The 25,204-nt window shown below is 43.0% G+C and overlaps 1 protein-coding gene across 3 annotated transcripts in view; it reads right to left on the bottom strand.

Moving 5' to 3' along the window:
* The window catches only part of LOC109253957 (adhesion G protein-coupled receptor E1), an 87,393-nt gene extending 62,648 nt beyond the window's left edge, over nt 1–24,745 (bottom strand). For all 3 annotated transcript variants that reach the window (XM_053897429.1, XM_053897430.1, XM_053897431.1), the window contains exons 1-6: nt 24,607–24,745; nt 22,194–22,343; nt 6,899–7,054; nt 6,669–6,788; nt 4,870–5,016; nt 2,447–2,596 (exon numbers count right to left, since the gene is read on the bottom strand). In XM_053897429.1, the coding sequence (XP_053753404.1) occupies nt 2,447–2,596; nt 4,870–5,016; nt 6,669–6,788; nt 6,899–7,054; nt 22,194–22,343; nt 24,607–24,640 (757 nt within the window). In that variant the 5' untranslated portion in view covers nt 24,641–24,745. The remainder of the gene's footprint in view (nt 1–2,446; nt 2,597–4,869; nt 5,017–6,668; nt 6,789–6,898; nt 7,055–22,193; nt 22,344–24,606) is intronic.
* Between the last annotated feature and the right edge of the window lie 459 nt (nt 24,746–25,204).

Genomic DNA, 25,204 nt, shown 5'->3' with positions numbered 1-25,204 from the left:
TGGGTTGAAATCAATATTCCCCATCTAGAGGATAATGGATACTACAGCAAGGATTTCATCCCCTTTATGCCTTTGTCTCCGGTTTGGTGCCTAAGACATTGTGAGTATTCGATAGATATTTGTTGAACGAAGGAGCACATTACCTTATTCTTTATGTCAACTCTAGTTTTCATCATCAGTTATCAGTTGTTTCTAATGTTTTACTACCTCAAACAAAGGTGGAGTGAACATTCCTGTGTTCTGATCTTGATGTCCAGGGGCAGCTCCAGATTTCTGTCTAGAAGTACAGTTTTCTGGGAGGAGCTGTAAGAGACGTGCCTTGAGGTTGTGTTTGCATGACAAGTACATAGCAAGTGTTTAGGCGACGTGACCAGGGCTGGAGGAGACTTGAGCTGGGCCTCCCCATGGCACCAAGACAACTCAATTTTATGGGTCCCTCAACTCCTTTGCAAGTAATTCTTCATTATCTAGTCCTGGGGAGATACTCAACTACATCAAACTTAGACATCAAAACTGAATGTCTCAAAAGAATGACAGTCATTCATTTTGTTCATGAATGTATCTGCCATTTGAGTTGAGTTCAGTGAGTATGGCTGGTCTCTGTTCCGTGCAGTCTCAGCTGAGTTGGCTTAAGTGGGGGCTAGAGGATCCACATTAAAGGCAGCATACGCACAAGGCTGGCATCTGCTGCTGGCCGTGGGCTGGCTGCTCCACCAGGGCTGTGGGCTGGAGGTCTTGGTTCTTCTCCAGGTCAGCTGCTTTTTCATGGCTGGTTGGGCTTCCTCACATATGGCAGCTAAGCCCCAAGAATGAGCATCTCAAGAGAACAGGGAGGGGGTGCATGGTATCTTTATGACCTAGTACCACTCCCAGAGTCCCAGCAGGCTCAGATTCTAGAGAAGGGAACAAAGACACCACTGCTTGCTGGAAGAAGTACAAATTCATAAAATGAAGGGTATATAGCATGGAAGACGTTGTTTCCACCATCTTTGAAAATACAATCTGGTACACAAGATGAAGCAAATTAGTGGCTCCCTGGATACCATAACAATAGAAATGAATAACCTTATTCAGCACCCAGTGAACTAGAGCTCATGGGCCAAATCCAGCCCACCACGTGTTGGTATAAATAAAGTTTTATTGCAACAAACACATTCATTCATTTGTGTATCATCTTTGGCTGCTTTCGCACTACAACTGGAGTATTGAGTGGTCATGACAGAGATCACACAGCTTGCAACCTCCAAAATATTTACTATTTGGCCCTTTGCATTAAAAAGTTCAATGATCCCTGGTCTTAGGCAGAGGTACAATCAGATCTTGACTGTCAAGGGGAGAATTGGGATATAAACACAAGAATTAGAGACACAGAATGTCACTCATTCTGGGGATTATTTCAATTTACATTACATATGTAGGCAGTAGCTCTTGGGAGCATACATGTGCCTAGCACACTACGTACTTCATTGCACTTAATTTTCCCAACTGTCCTTGGAGGTCGGTACTCTTATACGCTCATTCGGCAGATGGAACCATTGAGGCCTAGAGAGGGTAAATACGTTTCCCCAACACGGCACAACTAGAGTGTGGCAAAGAGTTGACTTGGTTCAGAAACTGCTGTGAGAGTTGGAAAGACTTGGTTTGGAGGCCAGCCCAACCACACAGCCGTGAACAGCTCATTCCAGCACTCCAAGCCTCAGTGTCCTCATCTGTACAGTGGAGATCATCAGGATGCCTACACTCAATTTAATGTAAAAATGCACATAAATCCCTTCACTGGGGGCCTGGTGCTCAGCGAATGTTAAAAGTTCTTGTTTCCTTCATGGAGAGACAACCAAAAGATTTCCCAAAATGAAATCAGTGGTTAATTCTGGATATTGATTTTCACTCCTATTTTCATCTTAATGTCAGCTCCAAATGGTTAGAATTTTTAGTGAACAGGAATCATTGTCACTATGGAAAAAGAATGGAAAGAAGGCAGGGAAGGAGAGGGAGAGAAAATAACGTTTGGGACACAAAAAAGTACGTACATCCACTGCCCAGCCAGCTTCCACCTGATTATCCTACAAAATGGCGGAGGGTCTTGAGGGGGTGCGTACTCAACTTTTCATGTCACTCCTGGGTTCCTGAACTGCATCGGTCCATTGTTGGCCAGAAAGCCTCGATTGCAAGTGCAGTAGTAACCATCCAAAATTTTGGTGTGGACAGGCCCATGAGGAAAACTGAAGGGCCTATCTGAGCTCCCACCCAGAGCCAAGCACCAACTACAAGCCATATAAGTGAGGCCATTTTAGACCTCGTGCCATCATAGTGCCCACCCCCGCCTTCAAAAACCATGCAGTCAACCCACAGGATCATGAGCAAGCAGAAAGGGTTGTTTGTAAGCCACTCTCTTCAGGGTACGTTGACATCCATTAAAAGTCCTCAGCATGGCTGGGAGCATTACCTGTACATCTGAAATCCTCTGGTTTCTCAGGGGTCCACTCAACAGGTGAAAAGAACCCAGGCAGGCAGGAGCAATGGTATTCCCCCAGGGTGTTGGTACACACTGAGCTGAGGCCACAAAGAGTTGAGTTCCTGGCACATTCGTCCACATCTAAGCAGAAAACTAGGCTGAGTCAAAAGGATAAAGGACGCTGAGGCCATGGCAGTGCACAGCCCCATCCTGACTGAAGCCAGCAGGTCTCCCTGGCTCTGCTCGCACCCTTTTAAACACTGCTGAAAGGAAGTGCAAAGAGCCAGGATGTGACCCACACAAATCTTTTGATGAGGCTCTCCACACTTCGGGATAAAATCCAAACTCCTCTTTAGAACACATGAGACTCTGAGAGTTTGGACCCACCTAAGCTCACCTAACTCAACTTTCCTTGCTAACCCCTTAGTAATTCCTGATCCAGATTCACTGATTACCTGTAGGTCCAGGAAGGCTCACTGTTTGCTCCCTCAGCCTTGAACTCCCTGGCCCCCGTTCCTTGATACATCTCAATTCCTCCCCCTAAGAAATACTATGTTATCAGTAATAATAATAATGACTGAGAGGCATCCAAGTGGAGGGGTGCAAAGCATGGACAGCCTGGGCTCAAAGCTTGGCTCTGGCCCTATAGACTGTGTGTTACTGGGTGCTGTGGACTGAAATATGTGCCCCAGATTGATACGTTACATCCCCCACACGGTGAGACGGTATCTGGACAAAAGGAGTTCACAAGATGATTAAGTTGATGAGGTCTTAAGATGGGATTCATGCCCTGGAGCATCTGGGTGGCTCAGTCAATTGAGCATACAACTCTTGGTTTCTGTTCAGGTCATGATCTCACAGCTGGTGAGTTCGAGCCCTGCTTAGGATTCTCTCTCTCTCCACTCTCTTCCTCTCTCTCTCCCTATCTCTCTACATCTTCTGCATTCTCTCTCTCTCTCTCTCTCTCTCTCTCTCTCTCTCTCTCTCTCAAAATAAATAAACATATATAAATGGGACTGGTACCCTTAAAACAAAGAAAGAGACACCAGAGCTCACTGTCCATGAGGACCCAGAATGAAGGCAGTCATCTGGAAGCAAGGAGCACGGCCCTCTCCAGAACCCAGCTGTGGTCTCAGACTTCCAGCCTCCACAATGGAGGGAAAATAGATCTCAATGTTGAAACCACCCTGTCTGCAGTGTTTTGTTCTGGTGGCCCTGAGCTGACAATGCACTGGGCAAGAGAGTTCACCTCTGTGTGTCTCAGTGCCCGCATCTGTCAGATAAGGATAATAATAGTTCTTCCCCCATAGGGTTGTTTGGAGCATTGAATAAGGTGTCATCTGTGAAGGACTCAGAGCAGAGTCTGGAGATTAACAAGTATGAGGTAAGTACTTGTTAGCTAAAATAAAAAATTTACTGCTAATATGTTGAGTTTTTGTGACAGACACTGAGGAAGATCCCTTACATGCACCTGCTCGAGGAATGCTCACGGCAGCCCTGTGAGGTGCACACTAACATTACTTCCACTTTTCTGATGAGGAAACTGAGGCATCACAATTGTGCAGAGTCACACAGCCTGTGAAAGGCACACCAGGATTTAAAATCAGGTTCAGTCTGGTTCTGGACTTTTTAGATGACAGCTTCCCAGGTGGTCTTGAGTCAGAGTCTGGAAATTTGGACTCAAGTCAATGATGGCCAGTTCAGATCCTGACTCCCCTACTTCCTAGCTATTTGACCATGGAAGAGTTGTTTTACCGCGATGGAGGCTCAGGTTCCTCATCTATGAAATGGGCATAAAACACCACCAATACCATCAGGTTGTTGGGCAGACAATGAGTACATGTCCGGAAGAGCTTAGTTAGCACCTTGGCTGGGATCCTGCCTCCAGACCTTTGTATCTGCGGTTCCCACCTCCTGGAACACCCTTCCCCAGATACCCAATATCTCACTCCCTCATATCCTTCTCGTCTTTTCTCAAATATCAACTTTTCAGTGTGGCCTTTCCTTTCCACTCTCTCTACTAAAAGTTGACCCCTACTCCCAGTGCTGCCTATGCACCTTTCCTGCCTTATTTATCTTTATTTATTTCACATACTCCTGGCACACATATGGCCATGCATTTATTTTGCTATCTATCTCCCTTAACCCTAGATGATGAGTTCTAGGAGAACAAATCGTTTTGCCTATGTTATTTGGTGCTGTATCCACCAGCTCTAGAAGAGTGCCTGGCATATAGTAGGTGCTCAGGAAGTATTTGTTGAATGAGTGCATGAGTGAATGGATGAGCAATTTTTGGCATCAGCTTAGCAGATGAGGTCCTTGAGCTCAGCCCAGACATCCTGACCCCTCACCCACCACTGTTGTCTTTGCATGCAGACTTGGACCAGGTTCCCTAACAAACCCTTCCCACCGACCTTCACATATGTCTCCTGGGCCCTGCAAGCTCATGTTTCCACTGCTGGATTCAAATCCTAGGTTGCAGACACAAGAGTAGCTTCCAGGACTGTTGTGACATGTTGCGTGCTCTGGGCAAGTTGTGGGGTCAGCACATTCATCCACGTCTGGTCAGTGGAGATGAAAACCCAAGACAAAGCAGATGAAGAAATGAGAATAGGAGACTGCAAACAGAGACTCACTGTGCATGTTCAACTTACTCCTCATCTCCCTTACACTTAGGCTTGGCCACGAGAATAAATTCTGACCCAAAATATATAAGTGGAGGGCGGTGAATAGCTCCAAGACAGATGAACATAGAATGGCTGTGCTCCTTTACTCCTCCCTGCACCCACACCATGGGATGCAGATGGTGCGGTGCAGTGTGACTTTGCCACTCCTCCTCTATGATGGGAGCTTGTTTCCCCACACCTCGAATCCAGCTTGAATCTGGCCTATGACTTTCACTGGCCAAAAGAACATAGCAGAAATGATGTCGTGCCAGTTCCAAGTCTTAGATTTCTAGAGACTTATTTGCTTCTGCTCATTCTTTAAGCCCCTTGCTTCTGCCACATGAACAAACCCTAGACTCCCCTAATGAAGAAGGAGAGACAAGGTGGAAGAGAGATGGATCATCCCACAGGAGCCCCCGACACGTGAGGCAGCCCAGCCGAGATGAGCAAGCTGACTCACAGCTGACCACAGACACACGAACAAGCCCAGTACAGACGCAAGCAAGTGAACAGCAGAGCCCAACCTGAATTTCCAATGCACAGAACAGAAACCACGTATATGGTGCTTGTCTCTAGCCACTGACTTTCAGGGTGATCTGTTTTTCAGCAATAGCTACTGCTACAAATGTATCAGAAAAATCAGAGAGGACCTCAAATATCTCTGACTCTAAGCCCAGGGGATGTGATAAGGGCTGGATCACTCCATGCCTTGCTTGATGGTGTCACCTTCCCTACAAATGAGCATGGAGAACAATAGTTCTCAACCAGATACAGGGAGATGGAGCCCTTGCTTCCTGTGAGCAAATTCTGGCTGCAGTTTGGAAGGATGGATTCGAGGGGACAAGAATGGAGGAAGGACAAGCCCAGGGAGGACATGGCTAAACTAATGATGAAGCCCGAACCAAGCATGAGGAAGAATGGAGAGATTCAAGACGTATTTAGCAGGTAAATTCCCCAAGCTATGATGACTGATTTAGTATGTAAGGCATGGGGTAGGGGTTGAGGGTAACCCTGAGGTCTTGAACCAAATACATTATAGGAAAAAGTTCTGAAGTTTGAGTCTGAGCTCACCCTATCACACAGTTTCTCTGTCTCAGAACTAAAGACATGTGGGGCCAGATTATTTTTGGTTGTAGGGAAGCTGTTCTGTGCATTGTAAGGTTTTAGCAGCATCTGTGGCCTCTCCTCACTAGACAAGAGGAACCCATCACCACCACCAGTTGTGACAATCAAAAATGTTTCCAGGAATTTCCAGGATCCCCCTTGAAAGTTATTGCTCATGGGACACAGAAGCCCCAACCCCCTCCCCGCCATTACCCTCAAGTATTGTCTGACCCACTGCTGCACTCAGAGTAGACCCTTGACTGGAGTTCCAATCCTGACTCTTCTACTTAATAGATGTACATTTTGGGGGAAGTTACTTCAATGGTCTGAGCCTAAATTTTCTCACCCCCAAAATGGAGAATATAGTCTCTAACCTCACAGGATCATCAAGTGAGGTGGTTGTTAATTGAGTAGATACATAAAGAAAAGCAGGTCCTCTATACCTTCACAGATCGAGTTGTGAGAGATGAATCCAACCTGGCAGCTGCAATTGTAGCTTCCCAAGGAGTTGATACACTCAGCATGCTCTGGGCAGACCCCATCGGAGAGGCATTCATCGATGTCTGAGGAGCAGTGGAGGAGAGTGAGCAGACCAAAGATTGTGTGGCTAAGGTGAGAGACACTGCCCACTAGTGGTCACTGTCCACCCAAGACCCATGCCTGAGAGCATTACCTGTGCATGAGAAATGACCCGGCTTTTCCGGGGTCCAGTCATTTCCAGTGGGAGAAGAGAAACCAGGCAAGCAGCTGCACTTGTATCTCCCCTGCAGGTTTTTGCAGACTGAGTTGGCACCACACGGTTGGGGGCTTTGAGAACATTCATCTATATCTGGACACAGAAAGAGTTTGCTTCATCTTGTGTATCAGATTGTATTTTCAAAGATGGTGGAAACAACATCTTCCATGCCATATGGCCTTCATTCTATGTGAACTTGTACTCCTTCCAGCAAGCAGTGCCGTCTACATTCCCTTCTTGTGAATCTGAGCATGCTGGGACTCTGAGAGTGGTGGCACTATGTCATAAAGATACTTCGCACCCCTTCCGTAGTCTCTCGAGATGCACATGCTTGGAACTTAGCTGCCATATGTGAGGAAGCCCAACCAGCCATGAAAAAGCAGTTCACATGGAGAAGAACCAACACCTCCAGGCTGAATCCCTGGTGCAGCAATCAGCCCATGGCCAACAGCAGCTTGCCAGCATTGTGTGTATGCTCTCTTTCATGTGGATCTCTAGGGGTGCCTTGTTGGCTCAGTCACTTAAGTGTCTTTGTTTAATTTCAGCTCTGATCATGATCTCACATTTGTGAGATCAAGCCCCACCTTGGGCTCTTTCTGGGTGTGGAGTCTGCTTGGGATTCTCGCTCTCAAGAGTGGAGTTCAGATGGTGGAGTAGTATGGGGACCCTGAGCCTGTCTTGTCCCTGAAACACAGCTAGTTCAGCATCAATCCATTTGAACACCTAGGAAATTGATCTGAGGATTAACACGAAAATCTGCACAATTTGAGCAAAAGAACCTGAAAGGAATATGGTGTGGAGAGCTGCATTGGGGGTGAGAAAAGCCAAGGTTGTGCGGAGGGTAGGGAGATGATTTTATAGACAGAGGATAGAGAAAGAAAGAGAAAAGGGGAGTTTCGCACATTAGAGTCATGCAAGAAAAGCACTCCCCCTGAAAGTAGCTGGAGAGAATGTGAGAAAGAATGAAACCACTCACAGTGGACTGGATAAGAAATCTGTTCCTCAAAACCATTGATGGGAAAAAGGCAGAGGGTTGCAGTACTTCCAGTTTTCTATAAACAGTCTAGTGCAGAAACTGATGTTTCAGTGCTCAGTGCCTGGTGGTGCTCCAGGGAGGAAGCAAAGTAAATCCCTGAGAGAAGGCACCATGGTCTGAGGGACCTGTGTGCCATATGGGGAGAAGCAGTTTCCCTGGTTGGAGTGTGTATGGTAGTGGCAATCAGCCTCCCGTGGGCAAACGTCCCAGCGGGTCCCAGAGAGCTGCCATGTTTACTGATATTGGGCCAAAGAGAACAGCTGATTGCAGCAAAACCTGGCACCAGTTGTGTGTTGTGATTTACCGTAAACTCTGAGCCTCTGTCACTTTGCTACCATGCACACATTTTCTGGGACAAGTTGATACCTGGCCATTGCTCTGCAAGACCTTCCCCCATAAAATCAGCACAGGTCCAAGACCTGGGGTCTCTGAGTTGTGGGGTTTTGAAAACCAGACCCATTGGAGATAAGGAGGGAGGTGCCACCTGGCAGGCAGACAGCTTGGGCATGTACAGGGTAGAGGTGGGGAGTGGACAGAGGCCTGAGACAAAGGAAGTTGTGCTTGATCACATATCTGTGATGGTGCAAAATTCCCACGCCAGAGACAAGAGAGCAGGGTGAAGCCATTTTCACCTCTAGCACACTCACACTGATTCAGTCCAGTGAGCCAGGCAGTGCCACCAAGTGAAAAATGGAACTGTTACACGGACCATTACCCACCTGCGCCCTCCAGGCATATCCCCTAGAAGGCCAGTACAAATCCTTTCCACCCACTTACTCTACACAGTACGGTGTGCTTCAAAGTTTCAGTTCTAAGGGAAACCAGATCTAGCTTCACTTGGGTTTTATTTTGTTTCCTTGCTTATCTGTTTTTGTCTCTGCTTCTGTTTTACTTTATGTTATTTTCTTTTATCATTCTTTACGTTGTCTTTCTTGAATACAGAAAGAGCAAATTTTTTTATTCTATTCTACTTTACTCTATTTTATTATTTAAATTTAAACAAAATTTTAACTTCTTTTTCCTTCTCTATCAAGATTCTCTCAACAAGCAGATCAAAACACACTTAGAATCTAGCTTACTTTATTTGATTTTTTCTTTTGTTTTTAATTTTCAAATTTTTATTCTTTATTTTATTACTTTTTTTCTTCCTCCAAAATGACAAGATGGAGGAATTCACCCCAAAAGATAGAAGAAAGGACACGCAGGGATTTAATCAACACAGACATAAGTAAGAAATCTGAGTTAGAATTTAAAACCACGATTTAGCTAGGGTTGAAGAAAGCATAGAAGACACCAGAGAATCCCTTTCTGCAGAGATAAAATAACTAATATCTAGTCAGTTCAAAATGAAAAATGCTGTAACTGAGATGCAGTTTCAAATGGATGCTATGATGGTGAGGATGGATGAAGCAGAACAGTGAATCAGGGATACAGAAGATAAAATTATGGAAACTCATGAAGCAAATAAAAAGAGGGAAACAGAGGAGGATCCAGGGTGGTGGAACAGCATGGAAGTTTTTTTGTGTCTCACACCCATGAAATACAGCCAGATCAACACTAAACCATCCTGCACACCTAGAAATCTTACTTGAGGATTAACACAACAATCTGCACAACCTGGACCACACAACTCAACAGGTACATGGCTCGGAGAGGTAAACTGGGGAGAGAGAAGACTTGGAGGGTAGGGCGCCATTTTTGCTTGCAGAGAGAGGACAGAGATGCGTGGATAGTATGGGAAAAGACACCCCCCCCCCCAAATAACTGGAGAGAAACTGGAAAAGGGGAAACAGCTGCAGGGACTGAACAAAAAAGGCAGAAAGGAGAAAGGAGAGGGTTTAAATCTCACTGAGACTCTATAAACAACAGGGCCATGGTGTGAAACTCTAGCTCAATACCTGGGTACTCTGGTGGGATGGGCGAATCCTCAGGAGCAGAGTGAAGTCCCCATGCCATACAAGGAGAGGTGGTTCCCCTCCTGGGAGAATATTTGGTAGAGTCCGTGTGGCCACCCCAGCAGACCCCAGAGGTCCCAGCAGACCCCAGAAAACAACTACATTCTTGGTGCTAGAACAAGGTCGTTAAGGGTAAAGCCTGGTGCCAGATGTGTGCTGTGATTTTCCATAATCCCTGAACGGCTGCTGCTACACGATCACGTGAACATTTTCTGGGGCAGGTTGCCACCCAGTCAGTCTCTGGGCATCAGCAGCAGCATGGTCCCGAGAACGTTCCTGGGTGTGGCCAGCACCCGGCCATTGCTCAATGAGTTCCTCCCACACAAAGTCTGACCAGGACAATGCCACAGTCTGTCAGAAGTAAGGGGTCAGGAAAAAACAGCTGCATCTGAGGTAAAACTCAGGAGGGAGGTGCCACCTGCAGCCTGATGGCTTGGTCACAGACAATGTAAAAGCAAGGAGCAGATGGAAGCCAGAGACAAAGGAAGGGTACACGATTGCTGGCTGCGGAGAAAAGAGTTCTGATACTAGAGACTGGGTACCTGGGTGATGCCATTTTCACCCCTGCTGTGCATGCGCATACACACCTACAAGCGCCACAACAATCCACACCAGTAAGCTAAGCAGCGCCACCTAGTGGAGAACAGAGCCATTACACCAAGCCCCACCCAACTGGGTCAACCTCACTCTTTAGGAACCATAAGTCTCTCCACCTGCTTAGTTTACACACTATAAAGTGCTTCGTAGTTTGACTTCTAGGGGAAAACGATGTAATTTCAATCATATTACACTCTGTCTGCTGGTCCATCTATTCAATTTTCTTTTCTTTCTGTCGTTTTCTTGAATATAGGAAGAGAAAAAAATTTCTTTTTATTTTCAATTTTATTAAAAATATTTTTCTTTAATTTTGTCTACTATATTTTTTAGTTTTGTATAAATTTTTCAAATTCTATTTTACTTTTATCATTTCATTTTATTCTATTTCATTGTTTTCATTTTCTCAAATTTTCAAACGTTTCCCTTTCTTTTTCCCTTTTTTCTCTCTAATCTATCAAGCCCCTTTCAATACCCAGACCACAAACACAACTAGATCTTGCATCATTTATTTGATTTTTATGTATGCGTGTGTGTTGTTTTTAATGTGTTTTAATTTAATTTTTTTAATTTTAAATTTTGTTTACCTCATTAATTTCTTTCTATCTTCAAAATGACAATGAAGGAATTCACCCCAACAGAAAGAGCAGGAAGAAATGACAGCCAGGGACTAAACCAACGCAGATACAAGCAAGATGTCAGAACAAGAATTTAGAATCACGATAATAATACTAGCTGGAGTCGAAAATAGATTAGAATTCCTTTCTGTGGAGATAAAAGAAGTAAATCTAGTCAGGAATAATTAAAAAATGCTATAACTGAGCTGCAATCTCCAATGCATGCCATGGCAGCAGGGATGGATGAAGCAGAGCAGCAAATCAGCAATATAGAGGAGAAACTTATGGAGAACAATGAAGCAGAAAAAAAGAGAGAGACTAAGGCAAAAGGGTACAATTTAAGAATTAGAGAAATCAGTGACTCACTAAAAAGGAACAACATCAGAATCATAGGGGTCCCAGAAGATGAAGAGAGAGAAACTTGGGTAGAAGAGTTTATGTGAACAAATCATAGAAGAAAACTTTCCTCACCTGGGAAAGACACAGACATCAAAATTCAGGAAGCACAGAGGACTCCAATTAGATTCAACAAAAACCAACCATCAACAACGTATATCACAGTCAAATTCACAAAACACTCAGGCAAGGAAAGAATCATGAAAGCAGCAAGGGACAAAAAGTCCTTAACCTACAAGGGAAGACAGATCAGGTTTGCAGCACACCTATCCACAGAAACTTGGCAGGCCAGAAGGGAGCGGCAGGATACATTCAGTGTGCTGAATCAGAGAAATACGCAGCCAAGAATTCTTTATCCAGGAAGGCTGGCATTCAAATAGAAGGAGAGGTAAAAAGTTTCCCAGACAAACAAAAATTAAAGGAGTTCATGATCACTAAACTAGCCCTGCACGAAATTTGAAGGAGGACTCTCTGAGGGGAGAAAAGGTAGAAAAAATAATATCAATGAATGAATGAATGAATGAATGAATGAATAAATAAATAGAACCAAAAGCAACATTGACTAGAAAGGACCAGAGAACACCACCAAACACTCCACCTCTACAAGAAACATAATGGCAATAAATTCATATCTTTCAGGAATCACTCTAAACGTCAATGGACTAAATGCTCCAATCAAAAGACAATGGGTAACAGAATGGATAAAAAAACAAGACCCATATATATATATATGCTATTTACAAGAGACACACTTTAGACCTAAAGACACCTGCAGATTGAAAGTAAAGGCATGGAGAGCCATCTATCATGCTAATGGTCGCCAAAAGAAAGCCAGAGTAGCCATACATAAATCAGAGAATTTATATTTTAAAATAAAGGCTGTAACAAGAGATGAAGAAGGGCATTACATCATAATGAAGGGTTCTACCCACCAAGAATACCTAACAATTGTAAACATTTATGTTCCAAATGTGAAACACCCAAATGTATAAATCAATTAAACTCAAACATAAAGAAACTCATTGATAATAATACCATAATAGTAGGGGAACTCAACACCCCACTGACAACAATGGACAGATCGTCTAATCAGAAAATCAACAAGGAAACAATGACTTTGAATGACACTGGACCAGATGGATGTAACAAATATATTCAGAACATTCATCCTAAAGAAGCAGAATATACATTCTTCTCCAGTGCACATGGAATGTTCTCTAGAACAGATCACATACTGGGACACAAATCAGCCCTCAACAAGTACAAAATGATCGACATGATACCATGCATATTTTCAGACCACAACGCTATGAAACTTGAAATCAACCACAAGAAAATTTGGAAAGGTAACAAATATTTGGAGGCTAAAGAACATCCTACTAAAGAACGAATGGGCTAACCAACAGTTAAAGAGGAAATTAAAAGTACATGGAAGCCAATGAAAATGATAACACCACAGCCCCAAACCTCTGGGACGCAGCAAAGGTGGTCATAGGAGGAAAGTATACAGCAATCCAGGCCTTTCTAAAGAGGGAAGAAGGGTCTCAGGCATACAACCTAAACTTACACCTTAAAGAGCTGGAAAAACCACAACAAATAAAACCAAAACACAGTAGTAAATGGGAAATAATAAAGGTTAGAGCAGAAAACAATGCTATTGGAGCCAAAAAAACAAAAACAAACAAACAAACAAAAAAACGGTAGAACAGATCAATGAAACCAGAAACTGGTGCTTTGAAAGAATTAACAAAATTGATAAACCACTAGCCACTTTGATCAAAAAGAAAAAGGACCCAAATAAATAAAATCAAGAAGGAAAAAAGACAGATCACAACCAATGCAGCAGAAATGCAAACAATAATAAGAGAATATTATGAGCAATTATATGCCAATAAAATGGGTACGCTGGAAGACATGGACAAATTCCTAGAAACATATAAATTACCAAAACTGAAACAGGAAGAAATAGAAAATTTGAACAGACCCATAACCAGCAAAGAAATCAAATTAGTAATACAAAAATCTCCCCCCAAAACAAGAGTCCAGGGTCAGATGGCTTTCCAGGGGAATTCTACCAAACATTTAAGGAAGAGTTAACACCTATTCTCTTGAAGCTGTTCCAAAAATTAGAAATGAAAGGAAAATTTCGAAACTCTTTCTATGAAGCCAGCATTACCTTGATTCCAAAACCAGACAAAGACCCCACAAAAAAGGAGAACTATTGACTAATTTTCCTGGTGAACATGGATGCAAAAATCCTCAACAAGATATTAGCCAACTGGATCCAACAACACGTTAAAAAAATTATTCACCACCACCAAGTGGGATTCATACCTGGGATGCAGGGCTCGTTCAATATCCACAAAACAATCAATGTGATTCATCACATCAATAAAAGAAAGAACAGGAGCCATATGATCCTCTCAATAGATGCAGAGAAAGCATTTGGCAAAATACAGCATGCTTTCTTGACAAGAACCCTCAAGATAGTAGGGATAGAAGGACCATACCTCCAGATCATAAAAGCCATATACAAAAGACCCAATGCTAATATCCTTAATGGTGAAAAACTGAGAGCTTACCCCCTAAGGTCAGGAAAAAGACAGGGATGTCCACTCTCGCCACTGTTATTCAACACAGTATTGGAAGTCTTAGCCTCAGTAATCAGACAACACGAAGAAATAAAAGGCATCCAAATCAGCCAGGAGGAGATGAAACTTTCACTCTTCGCATATGATAGGATACTCTATATGGAAAACCCAAAAATTCCACCAAAAAACTGCTAGATCTGGTCCATGAATTCAGCAAAGTTGCAGGACATAAAACCAATGCACAGAAATCCGTGGCATTCCTATTTACCAACAATGAGGCAACACAAAGAGAAATCAAGGAATCGATTCCATTTACGATTGCACCTACACCCATAAAATATCTAGGAATAAATCTAACCAAGAGGTGAAAAATATATACACTGAACTATAGAAAATTTATGAAAGAAATTAAAGAAGACAGAAAAAAATGGAAAAATATTCCATGCTCCTGGATTGGAAGAACAAATATTGTTAAAAATCATTACTACCCAAAGCAACCTATGTATTCAATGCAATCCCTATCAAAATAACACCAGCATTCTTCACAGAGCTAGGACAAACCATCCTAAAATTTGTATGGAACCAGAAAGGACCCCGAATAGCCAAAGCAATCCTGAAAAAGAAAACCAAAGCAGGAGGCATCACAATCCCGGACTTCAAGCTGTATCACAAAGCTTTAATCATCAACACAGTATGGTACTGGCACAAAAACAGACTCTCAGATCAATGGAACAGAATAGAGAACCCAAAAATGGACCCACAAACGTATGGCTAACTAACCTTTGACAAAGCAGGAAAGAATATCCAATGGAATAAAGACAGTCTCTTCACTAAGTGGTGCTGGGAAAACTGGACAGCGACATGCAGAAGAATGAACCTGGACCACTTTTTTACACCATGCACAAAAATAAACTCAAAATGGATGAAAGACCTAAATGTAAGACAAGAAGCCATCAAAATCCTCAAGGAGAAAAAAACCTCGAGGAGAAAGCAGGCAAAAACCTCTTTGACCTCGGCCACAGCAATTTCTTACTCAACACATCTCTGGAGGCAAGGGAAACAAAAGCAAAAATGAGCTATTGGGACCTCATCAAAATAAAAAAAAACTTCTGTGCAGCGAAGGAAACAATCAGCAAAACTAAAAGGCAACCAACGGAATGGGAGAAGATATTTGCAAATGACATATCAGATAAAGGGTTAGTATCCAAAATCTATAGAGAACTGATCAAACGCAACACCCCAAAAAACAAATAATCCAGTGAAGAAATGGGCAAAAGACATGAATAGACACTTCTCCAGAGAACACATCCAGATGGCCAACCGACACATGAAAACATGTTCAACATCACTCATCATCAGGGCAATACAAATCAAAACCACAATGAGATACCACCTCACACCTGCCAGAATGGCTAACATTAACAACTCTGGCAACAACAGATGTTGGCAAGGATGCAGAGAGAGAGGATCTCTTTTGAACTGCTGGTGGGAATGCAAGCTGGTGCAGCCACTCTGGAAAACAATTAAAAATAGAACTACCCTATGGCTCAGAAATTGCACTACTAGGTATTTATCCAAGGGATACAGGTATGCTGTTTTGTAGGGGCACATTCACCCCAATGTTGATAGCAGCACTATCAATAATAGCCAAAGAGTGGAAAGAGCGTAAATGTCCATCAATGGATGAATGGATAAAGAAGATGTGGTGTATACACACACACACAATGGAGTATTTCTCGACAATCAAAAAGAATAAAATCTTGCCATTTGCAACTATGTGGATGGAACTAGAGGGTATTATGCTAAGCGAAATTAGTCAGAGAAACACAAATATCATATGACTTCATTCATATGAGGACTTTAAGATACAAAACAGATGAACATAAGGGAAGGGAAGCAAAAATAATATAAAAACAGAGAGGGAGACAAAACGTAAGAGACTCTCAAATATGGAGAACAATCAGTGGGTTACTGGAGGGGTTGTAGGAGGGAGGATGGACTCAATGTAAGGGGCATTAAGGAATCTAGTCCTGAGATCATTGTGGCACTATACGCTACAACGTGGATGTAAATTTTAAAAATAAGAATAAAAGAAAAAAAGAAAGGGAAACAAAGGCAAAAGATTGCAATGCAAGACTTAGAAAACTCAGCAACTTACTCAAGAGGAATAACATTTGTAACAAGGAGTCCCAGAAGATGAAGAAAGAGAAAAGGGGGCAGAAGGTTTATGTGAGCAAATTATAGCTTAAAACTTCCCTAATCTGGGGAAGGACACAGACATCAAAGTCCAAGAAGCACAGAGAACTCCCATTAGATTCAACAAAACCCAACCATCACTAAGTCATGTCACAGTCAAATTCACAAAATACACAGACAAGGAAAGAATCATGGAACTAGCAAGAGTACAAAAGTCCTTAACTTACAAGGGAAGACAGATGAGGTTCACAGCAGATCTGTTCACAACAATCTGGCAGGCCAGAAAGCAGTGGCAGGATGTATTCAATGTGGGAAAAATATGCAGCTAAGAATTCTTTATCCAGCAAGGCTGTCATTCAGAATAGAAGGAGAGATAAAGACTTTCCCAGACAACCATAAACTAAAGGAGTTTGTGACCACTGAGCCAGCCCTGCAAGAAATTTTAAGAGGTACTCTTTGAGGGGAGAAAATCAAAACAAAAAGACCAAGAGCAACAAAGACTAGAAAGAGAGTATCACCAGAAACACCAACCGTAGGCAACACAATGGCACTAAGTTCATATCTTTCAATAATCCCTCTGAACGTAATGGTCTAAATGCTCCAATGAAAAGACAGTATCAGAATGGATAAGAAAAACAACATCCACCTATATGCTGCCTACAAGAGATTTATTTTAGACCCAAGAGCACGTGCAGATTGAAAGCGAGGGGATGGGTAACCATCTATCAAGCTGATAGATGTCAAAAGAAAGCTGGAGTAGCCATACGTACATCATACAAACTAGATTTTAAAATAAAGACTGTAACAAGAGATGAAGAAGGGCATTATATCATAATGAAGGGGTCTATCCACCAATAAGATCTAACAATTGGGAAATTTTATGCCCCCAACTTGACAGCAGCCAGACATGTAAATCAATTAATCACACATATAAAGAAACTCACTGATAATAATACCATAATAGTAAGGGGCTTTAACACCCCACTTATGGCAATGGACACATCATCTAAGCAGAAAATTAGCAAGGAAACAATGCCTTTGAATGACACACTGGACCAGATGGACTTAACAGACGTATTTAGAACATTTTATCCTAAAGGTAGAATATACATTCTTCTCAAGTGTACATGGTACATTCTCCAGGATGGATCACAAATCAGCCATCTGCAAGTATGAAAAGATCGAGATCATACCACGTGTAGTTTCAGACCACAATGCTATGAAACCTGAAATCAACCATAAGAAAAAATGTGGAAAAACTACCAATACTTGGAGGTTAAAGAACATCCTATTAAAGAACGAATGGGTTAACCAAGAAATTAAAAAAGAAATTAAAAAGTATATGGAAACCAATGCAAATGAAAACACAACAGTCTAAAATGTCTGGGATGCAGTAAAGGTGGTCATAAGACAGAAGTATATAGCAATCCAGGCCTTCCTAAAGAAGGAAGAAAGGTCTCAAATACACAACCTAATCTCACACCTAAGGGGACTAGAAAAAGAACAGTAAATAAAGCCCAAAACCAGCAGATGAAGGAAAATAATAAAGATTAGAGCAGATATCAATTATATTGAAATTGAAAAAGCCGGTAGAACAGATTAATGAAACTAGGAGCTGGTTTTTTGAAACAGTTAACAAAACTGAAAAACCCCTAGCCAGACTCATCAAAAAGAAAAAGGAAAGGACCCAAATAAATAAAATCACAAATGAAAGAAGAGAGACCACAACCAACACCGCAGAAATACAAACCATAATAAGAGAATATTATGAGATAGTGTATGCCAACAAATTGGGCAACCTAGAAGAAATGGATAAATTCCTAGAAACATATAAACTACCAAAACTGAAACAGGAGGAAATAGAAAATTTGAACAGACCCATAGTCAGTAAAGAAACTGAATCAGTAATCAAAAATCCGCCAATAAACAAGGTTCCAGGGCCAGATGGCTTCCCAGGAGAATTCTATCAAACATTTAAAGAAGAGTTAAATCTATTCTTTTGAAGCTATTCAAAAAAATAGAAATGGAAGAAAACTTCCAAACTCATTCTAGGAGGCCAGCATTTCCTTGATTCCAAAACCAGGTAAAGACCCACTGAAAAAGAGAATTACAGACCAGTTCCCCTGATGAACATGGATGTAAACATTCTCAACAAGATACTGGCGGATCAAATCCAACAATACATTAAAAGAATTATATACTGCGATAAAGTAGGATTTCCTCCTGGGCTGCAGGGCTGGTGCAATATCTGAAAATCATTCAACTTGATACATCACGTTAATAAAAGAAAGGATAAGAGCCACATGATCCTCTCAATAGATGCAGACAAAGCATTTGAGAAAATACAGCATCTTTTTTGATAAAAACCCTCCAGAAAGTCAGGATAGGAGGAACATAGCTCAACATCATAAAGGCTACATACAAATGACCCACAGCTCATTTCCCTCATTTTCAATGGGGAAAAACTGAGAGCTTTCTGCCTAAGGTCAGGAATATGACAGGGATGTCCACACTCACCATTGTTGTTAAACATAACACTGGAATTCCTAGCCTCAACAATCAGACAGTACAAAGAAATCAAAGGCATACGAATTGACAAGGAGGAGGTCAAACTTTCATTCTTCACACATGACATGATACTTTATGCGGGAAACCCAAAAGACACCACCAAAAATCTGCTAGAGCTGATACAGGAACTCAGCAAATTCACAGAAGATGAGATCAGCATACAGAAATCATTAGCATTTCAATACACCGATAATGAAGCGGCAGAAAGAGAAATCAATGAATCAATCCCATTTGCAATTGCACCAAATATCATAAGATACCTAGGAATAAACGTAACCAAAGAGCTAAAAGATCTGTACGTTGGAAAGTATAGACAGCATATGAAAGAAAATGAAGAAGACACAAAGAAATGGAAAAGCATTCCATGCCCAAAGATAGGAAGAACAAATATTAAAATGTTGATGCTACCCAAAGAAATCTACACATGCAATGCAATCCCTGTCAAAATAACATGAGTATTCTTCACAGAGCTAGAACAAACTATTCTCAAATTTGTATGGAAGCAGAAACGACTCCAAATAGTAAATATTTTGGAGGTTGCAAGCTGTGTGATCTCTGTTATGACCACTCAATACTCCAGTTGTAGTGCGAAAGCAGCCAAAGATGATACACAAATGAATAAATGTGTTTGTTGCAATAAAACTTTATTTATACCAACACGTGGTGGGCTGGATTTGGCCCATGAGCTCTAGTTCACTGGGTGCTGAATAAGGTTATTCATTTCTATTGTTATGGTATCCAGGAGACCTCAAATCCTTCTTTCTCTTTGAGTTACAGCTCATGGGTCATTTGGCAAGCTACAGTAGTCCTGATAGACCCCGGTTTTTCATTTTGGGTTGAAATCAATATTCCCCATCTAGAGGATAATGGATACTACAGCAAGGATTTCATCCCCTTTATGCCTTTGTCTCCGGTTTGGTGCCTAAGACATTGTGAGTATTCGATAGATATTTGTTGAACGAAGGAGCACATTACCTTATTCTTTATGTCAACTCCAGTTTTCATCATCAGTTATCAGTTGTTTCTAATGTTTTACTACCTCAAACAAAGGTGGAGTGAACATTCCTGTGATCTGATCTTGATGTCCAGGAGCAGCTCCAGATTTCTGTCTAGAAGTACAGTTTTCTGGGAGGAGCTGTAAGAGACGTGCCTTGAGGTTGTGTTTGCATGACAAGTACATAGCAAGTGTTTAGGCGACGTGACCAGGGCTGGAGGAGACTTGAGCTGGGCCTCCCCATGGCACCAAGACAACTCAATTTTATGGGTCCCTCAACTCCTTTGCAAGTAATTCTTCATTATCTAGTCCTGGGGAGATACTCAACTACATCAAACTTAGACATCAAAACTGAATGTCTCAAAAGAATGACAGTCATTCATTTTGTTCATGAATGTATCTGCCATTTGAGTTGAGTTCAGTGAGTATGGCTGGTCTCTGTTCCGTGCAGTCTCAGCTGAGTTGGCTTAAGTGGGGGCTAGAGGATCCACTTTAAAGGCAGCATACGCACAAGGCTGGCATCTGCTGCTGGCCGTGGGCTGGCTGCTCCACCAGGGCTGTGGGCTGGAGGTCTTGGTTCTTCTCCAGGTCAGCTGCTTTTTCATGGCTGGTTGGGCTTCCTCACATATGGCAGCTAAGCCCCAAGAATGAGCATCTCAAGAGAACAGGGAGGGGGTGCATGGTATCTTTATGACCTAGTACCACTCCCAGAGTCCCAGCAGGCTCAGATTCTAGAGAAGGGAACAAAGACACCACTGCTTGCTGGAAGAAGTACAAATTCATAAAATGAAGGGTATATAGCATGGAAGACGTTGTTTCCACCATCTTTGAAAATACAATCTGGTACACAAGATGAAGCAAATTAGTGGCTCCCTGGATACCATAACAATAGAAATGAATAACCTTATTCAGCACCCAGTGAACTAGAGCTCATGGGCCAAATCCAGCCCACCACGTGTTGGTATAAATAAAGTTTTATTGCAACAAACACATTCATTCATTTGTGTATCATCTTTGGCTGCTTTCGCACTACAACTGGAGTATTGAGTGGTCATGACAGAGATCACACAGCTTGCAACCTCCAAAATATTTACTATTTGGCCCTTTGCATTAAAAAGTTCAATGATCCCTGGTCTTAGGCAGAGGTACAATCAGATCTTGACTGTCAAGGGGAGAATTGGGATATAAACACAAGAATTAGAGACACAGAATGTCACTCATTCTGGGGATTATTTCAATTTACATTACATATGTAGGCAGTAGCTCTTGGGAGCATACATGTGCCTAGCACACTACGTACTTCATTGCACTTAATTTTCCCAACTGTCCTTGGAGGTCGGTACTCTTATACGCTCATTCGGCAGATGGAACCATTGAGGCCTAGAGAGGGTAAATACGTTTCCCCAACACGGCACAACTAGAGTGTGGCAAAGAGTTGACTTGGTTCAGAAACTGCTGTGAGAGTTGGAAAGACTTGGTTTGGAGGCCAGCCCAACCACACAGCCGTGAACAGCTCATTCCAGCACTCCAAGCCTCAGTGTCCTCATCTGTACAGTGGAGATCATCAGGATGCCTACACTCAATTTAATGTAAAAATGCACATAAATCCCTTCACTGGGGGCCTGGTGCTCAGCGAATGTTAAAAGTTCTTGTTTCCTTCATGGAGGGACAACCAAAAGATTTCCCAAAATGAAATCAGTGGTTTATTTCTGGATATTGATTTTCACTCCTATTTTCATCTTAATGTCAGCTCCAAATGGTTAGAATTTTTAGTGAACAGGAATCATTGTCACTATGGAAAAAGAATGGAAAGAAGGCAGGGAAGGAGAGGGAGAGAAAATAACGTTTGGGACACAAAAAAGTACGTACATCCACTGCCCAGCCAGCTTCCACCTGATTATCCTACAAAATGGCGGAGGGTCTTGAGGGGGTGCGTACTCAACTTTTCATGTCACTCCTGGGTTCCTGAACTGCATCGGTCCATTGTTGGCCAGAAAGCCTCGATTGCAAGTGCAGTAGTAACCATCCAAAATTTTGGTGTGGACAGGCCCATGAGGAAAACTGAAGGGCCTATCTGAGCTCCCACCCAGAGCCAAGCACCAACTACAAGCCATATAAGTGAGGCCATTTTAGACCTCGTGCCATCATAGTGCCCACCCCCGCCTTCAAAAACCATGCAGTCAACCCACAGGATCATGAGCAAGCAGAAAGGGTTGTTTGTAAGCCACTCTCTTCAGGGTACGTTGACATCCATTAAAAGTCCTCAGCATGGCTGGGAGCATTACCTGTACATCTGAAATCCTCTGGTTTCTCAGGGGTCCACTCAACAGGTGAAAAGAACCCAGGCAGGCAGGAGCAATGGTATTCCCCCAGGGTGTTGGTACACACTGAGCTGAGGCCACAAAGAGTTGAGTTCCTGGCACATTCGTCCACATCTAAGCAGAAAACTAGGCTGAGTCAAAAGGATAAAGGACGCTGAGGCCATGGCAGTGCACAGCCCCATCCTGACTGAAGCCAGCAGGTCTCCCTGGCTCTGCTCGCACCCTCTTAAACACTGCTGAAAGGAAGTGCAAAGAGCCAGGATGTGACCCACACAAATCTTTTGATGAGGCTCTCCACACTTCGGGATAAAATCCAAACTCCTCTTTAGAACACATGAGACTCTGAGAGTTTGGACCCACCTAAGCTCACCTAACTCAACTTTCCTTGCTAACCCCTTAGTAATTCCTGATCCAGATTCACTGATTACCTGTAGGTCCAGGAAGGCTCACTGTTTGCTCCCTCAGCCTTGAACTCCCTGGCCCCCGTTCCTTGATACATCTCAATTCCTCCCCCTAAGAAATACTATGTTATCAGTAATAATAATAATGACTGAGAGGCATCCAAGTGGAGGGGTGCAAAGCATGGACAGCCTGGGCTCAAAGCTTGGCTCTGGCCCTATAGACTGTGTGTTACTGGGTGCTGTGGACTGAAATATGTGCCCCAGATTGATACGTTACATCCCCCACACGGTGAGACGGTATCTGGACAAAAGGAGTTCACAAGATGATTAAGTTGATGAGGTCTTAAGATGGGATTCATGCCCTGGAGCATCTGGGTGGCTCAGTCAATTGAGCATACAACTCTTGGTTTCTGTTCAGGTCATGATCTCACAGCTGGTGAGTTCGAGCCCTGCTTAGGATTCTCTCTCTCTCCACTCTCTTCCTCTCTCTCTCCCTATCTCTCTACATCTTCTGCATTCTCTCTCTCTCTCTCTCTCTCTCTCTCTCTCTCAAAAAAAATAAACATATATAAATGGGACTGGTACCCTTAAAACAAAGAAAGAGACACCAGAGCTCACTGTCCATGAGGACCCAGAATGAAGGCAGTCATCTGGAAGCAAGGAGCACGGCCCTCTCCAGAACCCAGCTGTGGTCTCAGACTTCCAGCCTCCACAATGGAGGGAAAATAGATCTCAATGTTGAAACCACCCTGTCTGCAGTGTTTTGTTCTGGTGGCCCTGAGCTGACAATGCACTGGGCAAGAGAGTTCACCTCTGTGTGTCTCAGTGCCCGCATCTGTCAGATAAGGATAATAATAGTTCTTCCCCCATAGGGTTGTTTGGAGCATTGAATAAGGTGTCATCTGTGAAGGACTCAGAGCAGAGTCTGGAGATTAACAAGTATGAGGTAAGTACTTGTTAGCTAAAATAAAAAATTTACTGCTAATATGTTGAGTTTTTGTGACAGACACTGAGGAAGATCCCTTACATGCACCTGCTCGAGGAATGCTCACGGCAGCCCTGTGAGGTGCACACTAACATTACTTCCACTTTTCTGATGAGGAAACTGAGGCATCACAATTGTGCAGAGTCACACAGCCTGTGAAAGGCACACCAGGATTTAAAATCAGGTTCAGTCTGGTTCTGGACTTCTTAGATGACAGCTTCCCAGGTGGTCTTGAGTCAGAGTCTGGAAATTTGGACTCAAGTCAATGATGGCCAGTTCAGATCCTGACTCCCCTACTTCCTAGCTATTTGACCATGGAAGAGTTGTTTTACCGCGATGGAGGCTCAGGTTCCTCATCTATGAAATGGGCATAAAACACCACCAATACCATCAGGTTGTTGGGCAGACAATGAGTACATGTCCGGAAGAGCTTAGTTAGCACCTTGGCTGGGATCCTGCCTCCAGACCTTTGTATCTGCGGTTCCCACCTCCTGGAACACCCTTCCCCAGATACCCAATATCTCACTCCCTCATATCCTTCACGTCTTTTCTCAAATATCAACTTTTCAGTGTGGCCTTTCCTTTCCACTCTCTCTACTAAAAGTTGACCCCTACTCCCAGTGCTGCCTATGCACCTTTCCTGCCTTATTTATCTTTATTTATTTCACATACTCCTGGCACACATATGGCCATGCATTTATTTTGCTATCTATCTCCCTTAACCCTAGATGATGAGTTCTAGGAGAACAAATCGTTTTGCCTATGTTATTTGGTGCTGTATCCACCAGCTCTAGAAGAGTGCCTGGCATATAGTAGGTGCTCAGGAAGTATTTGTTGAATGAGTGCATGAGTGAATGGATGAGCAATTTTTGGCATCAGCTTAGCAGATGAGGTCCTTGAGCTCAGCCCAGACATCCTGACCCCTCACCCACCACTGTTGTCTTTGCATGCAGACTTGGACCAGGTTCCCTAACAAACCCTTCCCACCGACCTTCACATATGTCTCCTGGGCCCTGCAAGCTCATGTTTCCACTGCTGGATTCAAATCCTAGGTTGCAGACACAAGAGTAGCTTCCAGGACTGTTGTGACATGTTGCGTGCTCTGGGCAAGTTGTGGGGTCAGCACATTCATCCACATCTGGTCAGTGGAGATGAAAACCCAAGACAAAGCAGATGAAGAAATGAGAATAGGAGACTGCAAACAGAGACTCACTGTGCATGTTCAACTTACTCCTCATCTCCCTTACACTTAGGCTTGGCCACGAGAATAAATTCTGACCCAAAATATATAAGTGGAGGGCGGTGAATAGCTCCAAGACAGATGAACATAGAATGGCTGTGCTCCTTTACTCCTCCCTGCACCCACACCATGGGATGCAGATGGTGCGGTGCAGTGTGACTTTGCCACTCCTCCTCTATGATGGGAGCTTGTTTCCCCACACCTCGAATCCAGCTTGAATCTGGCCTATGACTTTCACTGGCCAAAAGAACATAGCAGAAATGATGTCGTGCCAGTTCCAAGTCTTAGATTTCTAGAGACTTATTTGCTTCTGCTCATTCTTTAAGCCCCTTGCTTCTGCCACATGAAC

The sequence above is a fragment of the Panthera pardus genome, unplaced genomic scaffold, assembly GCF_024362965.1.
Source record: "Panthera pardus isolate Hobbes unplaced genomic scaffold, ASM2436296v1 HiC_scaffold_8, whole genome shotgun sequence".
NCBI lineage: Eukaryota > Metazoa > Chordata > Mammalia > Carnivora > Felidae > Panthera > Panthera pardus.
This window is presented reverse-complemented; position numbering and strand designations above follow the sequence as displayed.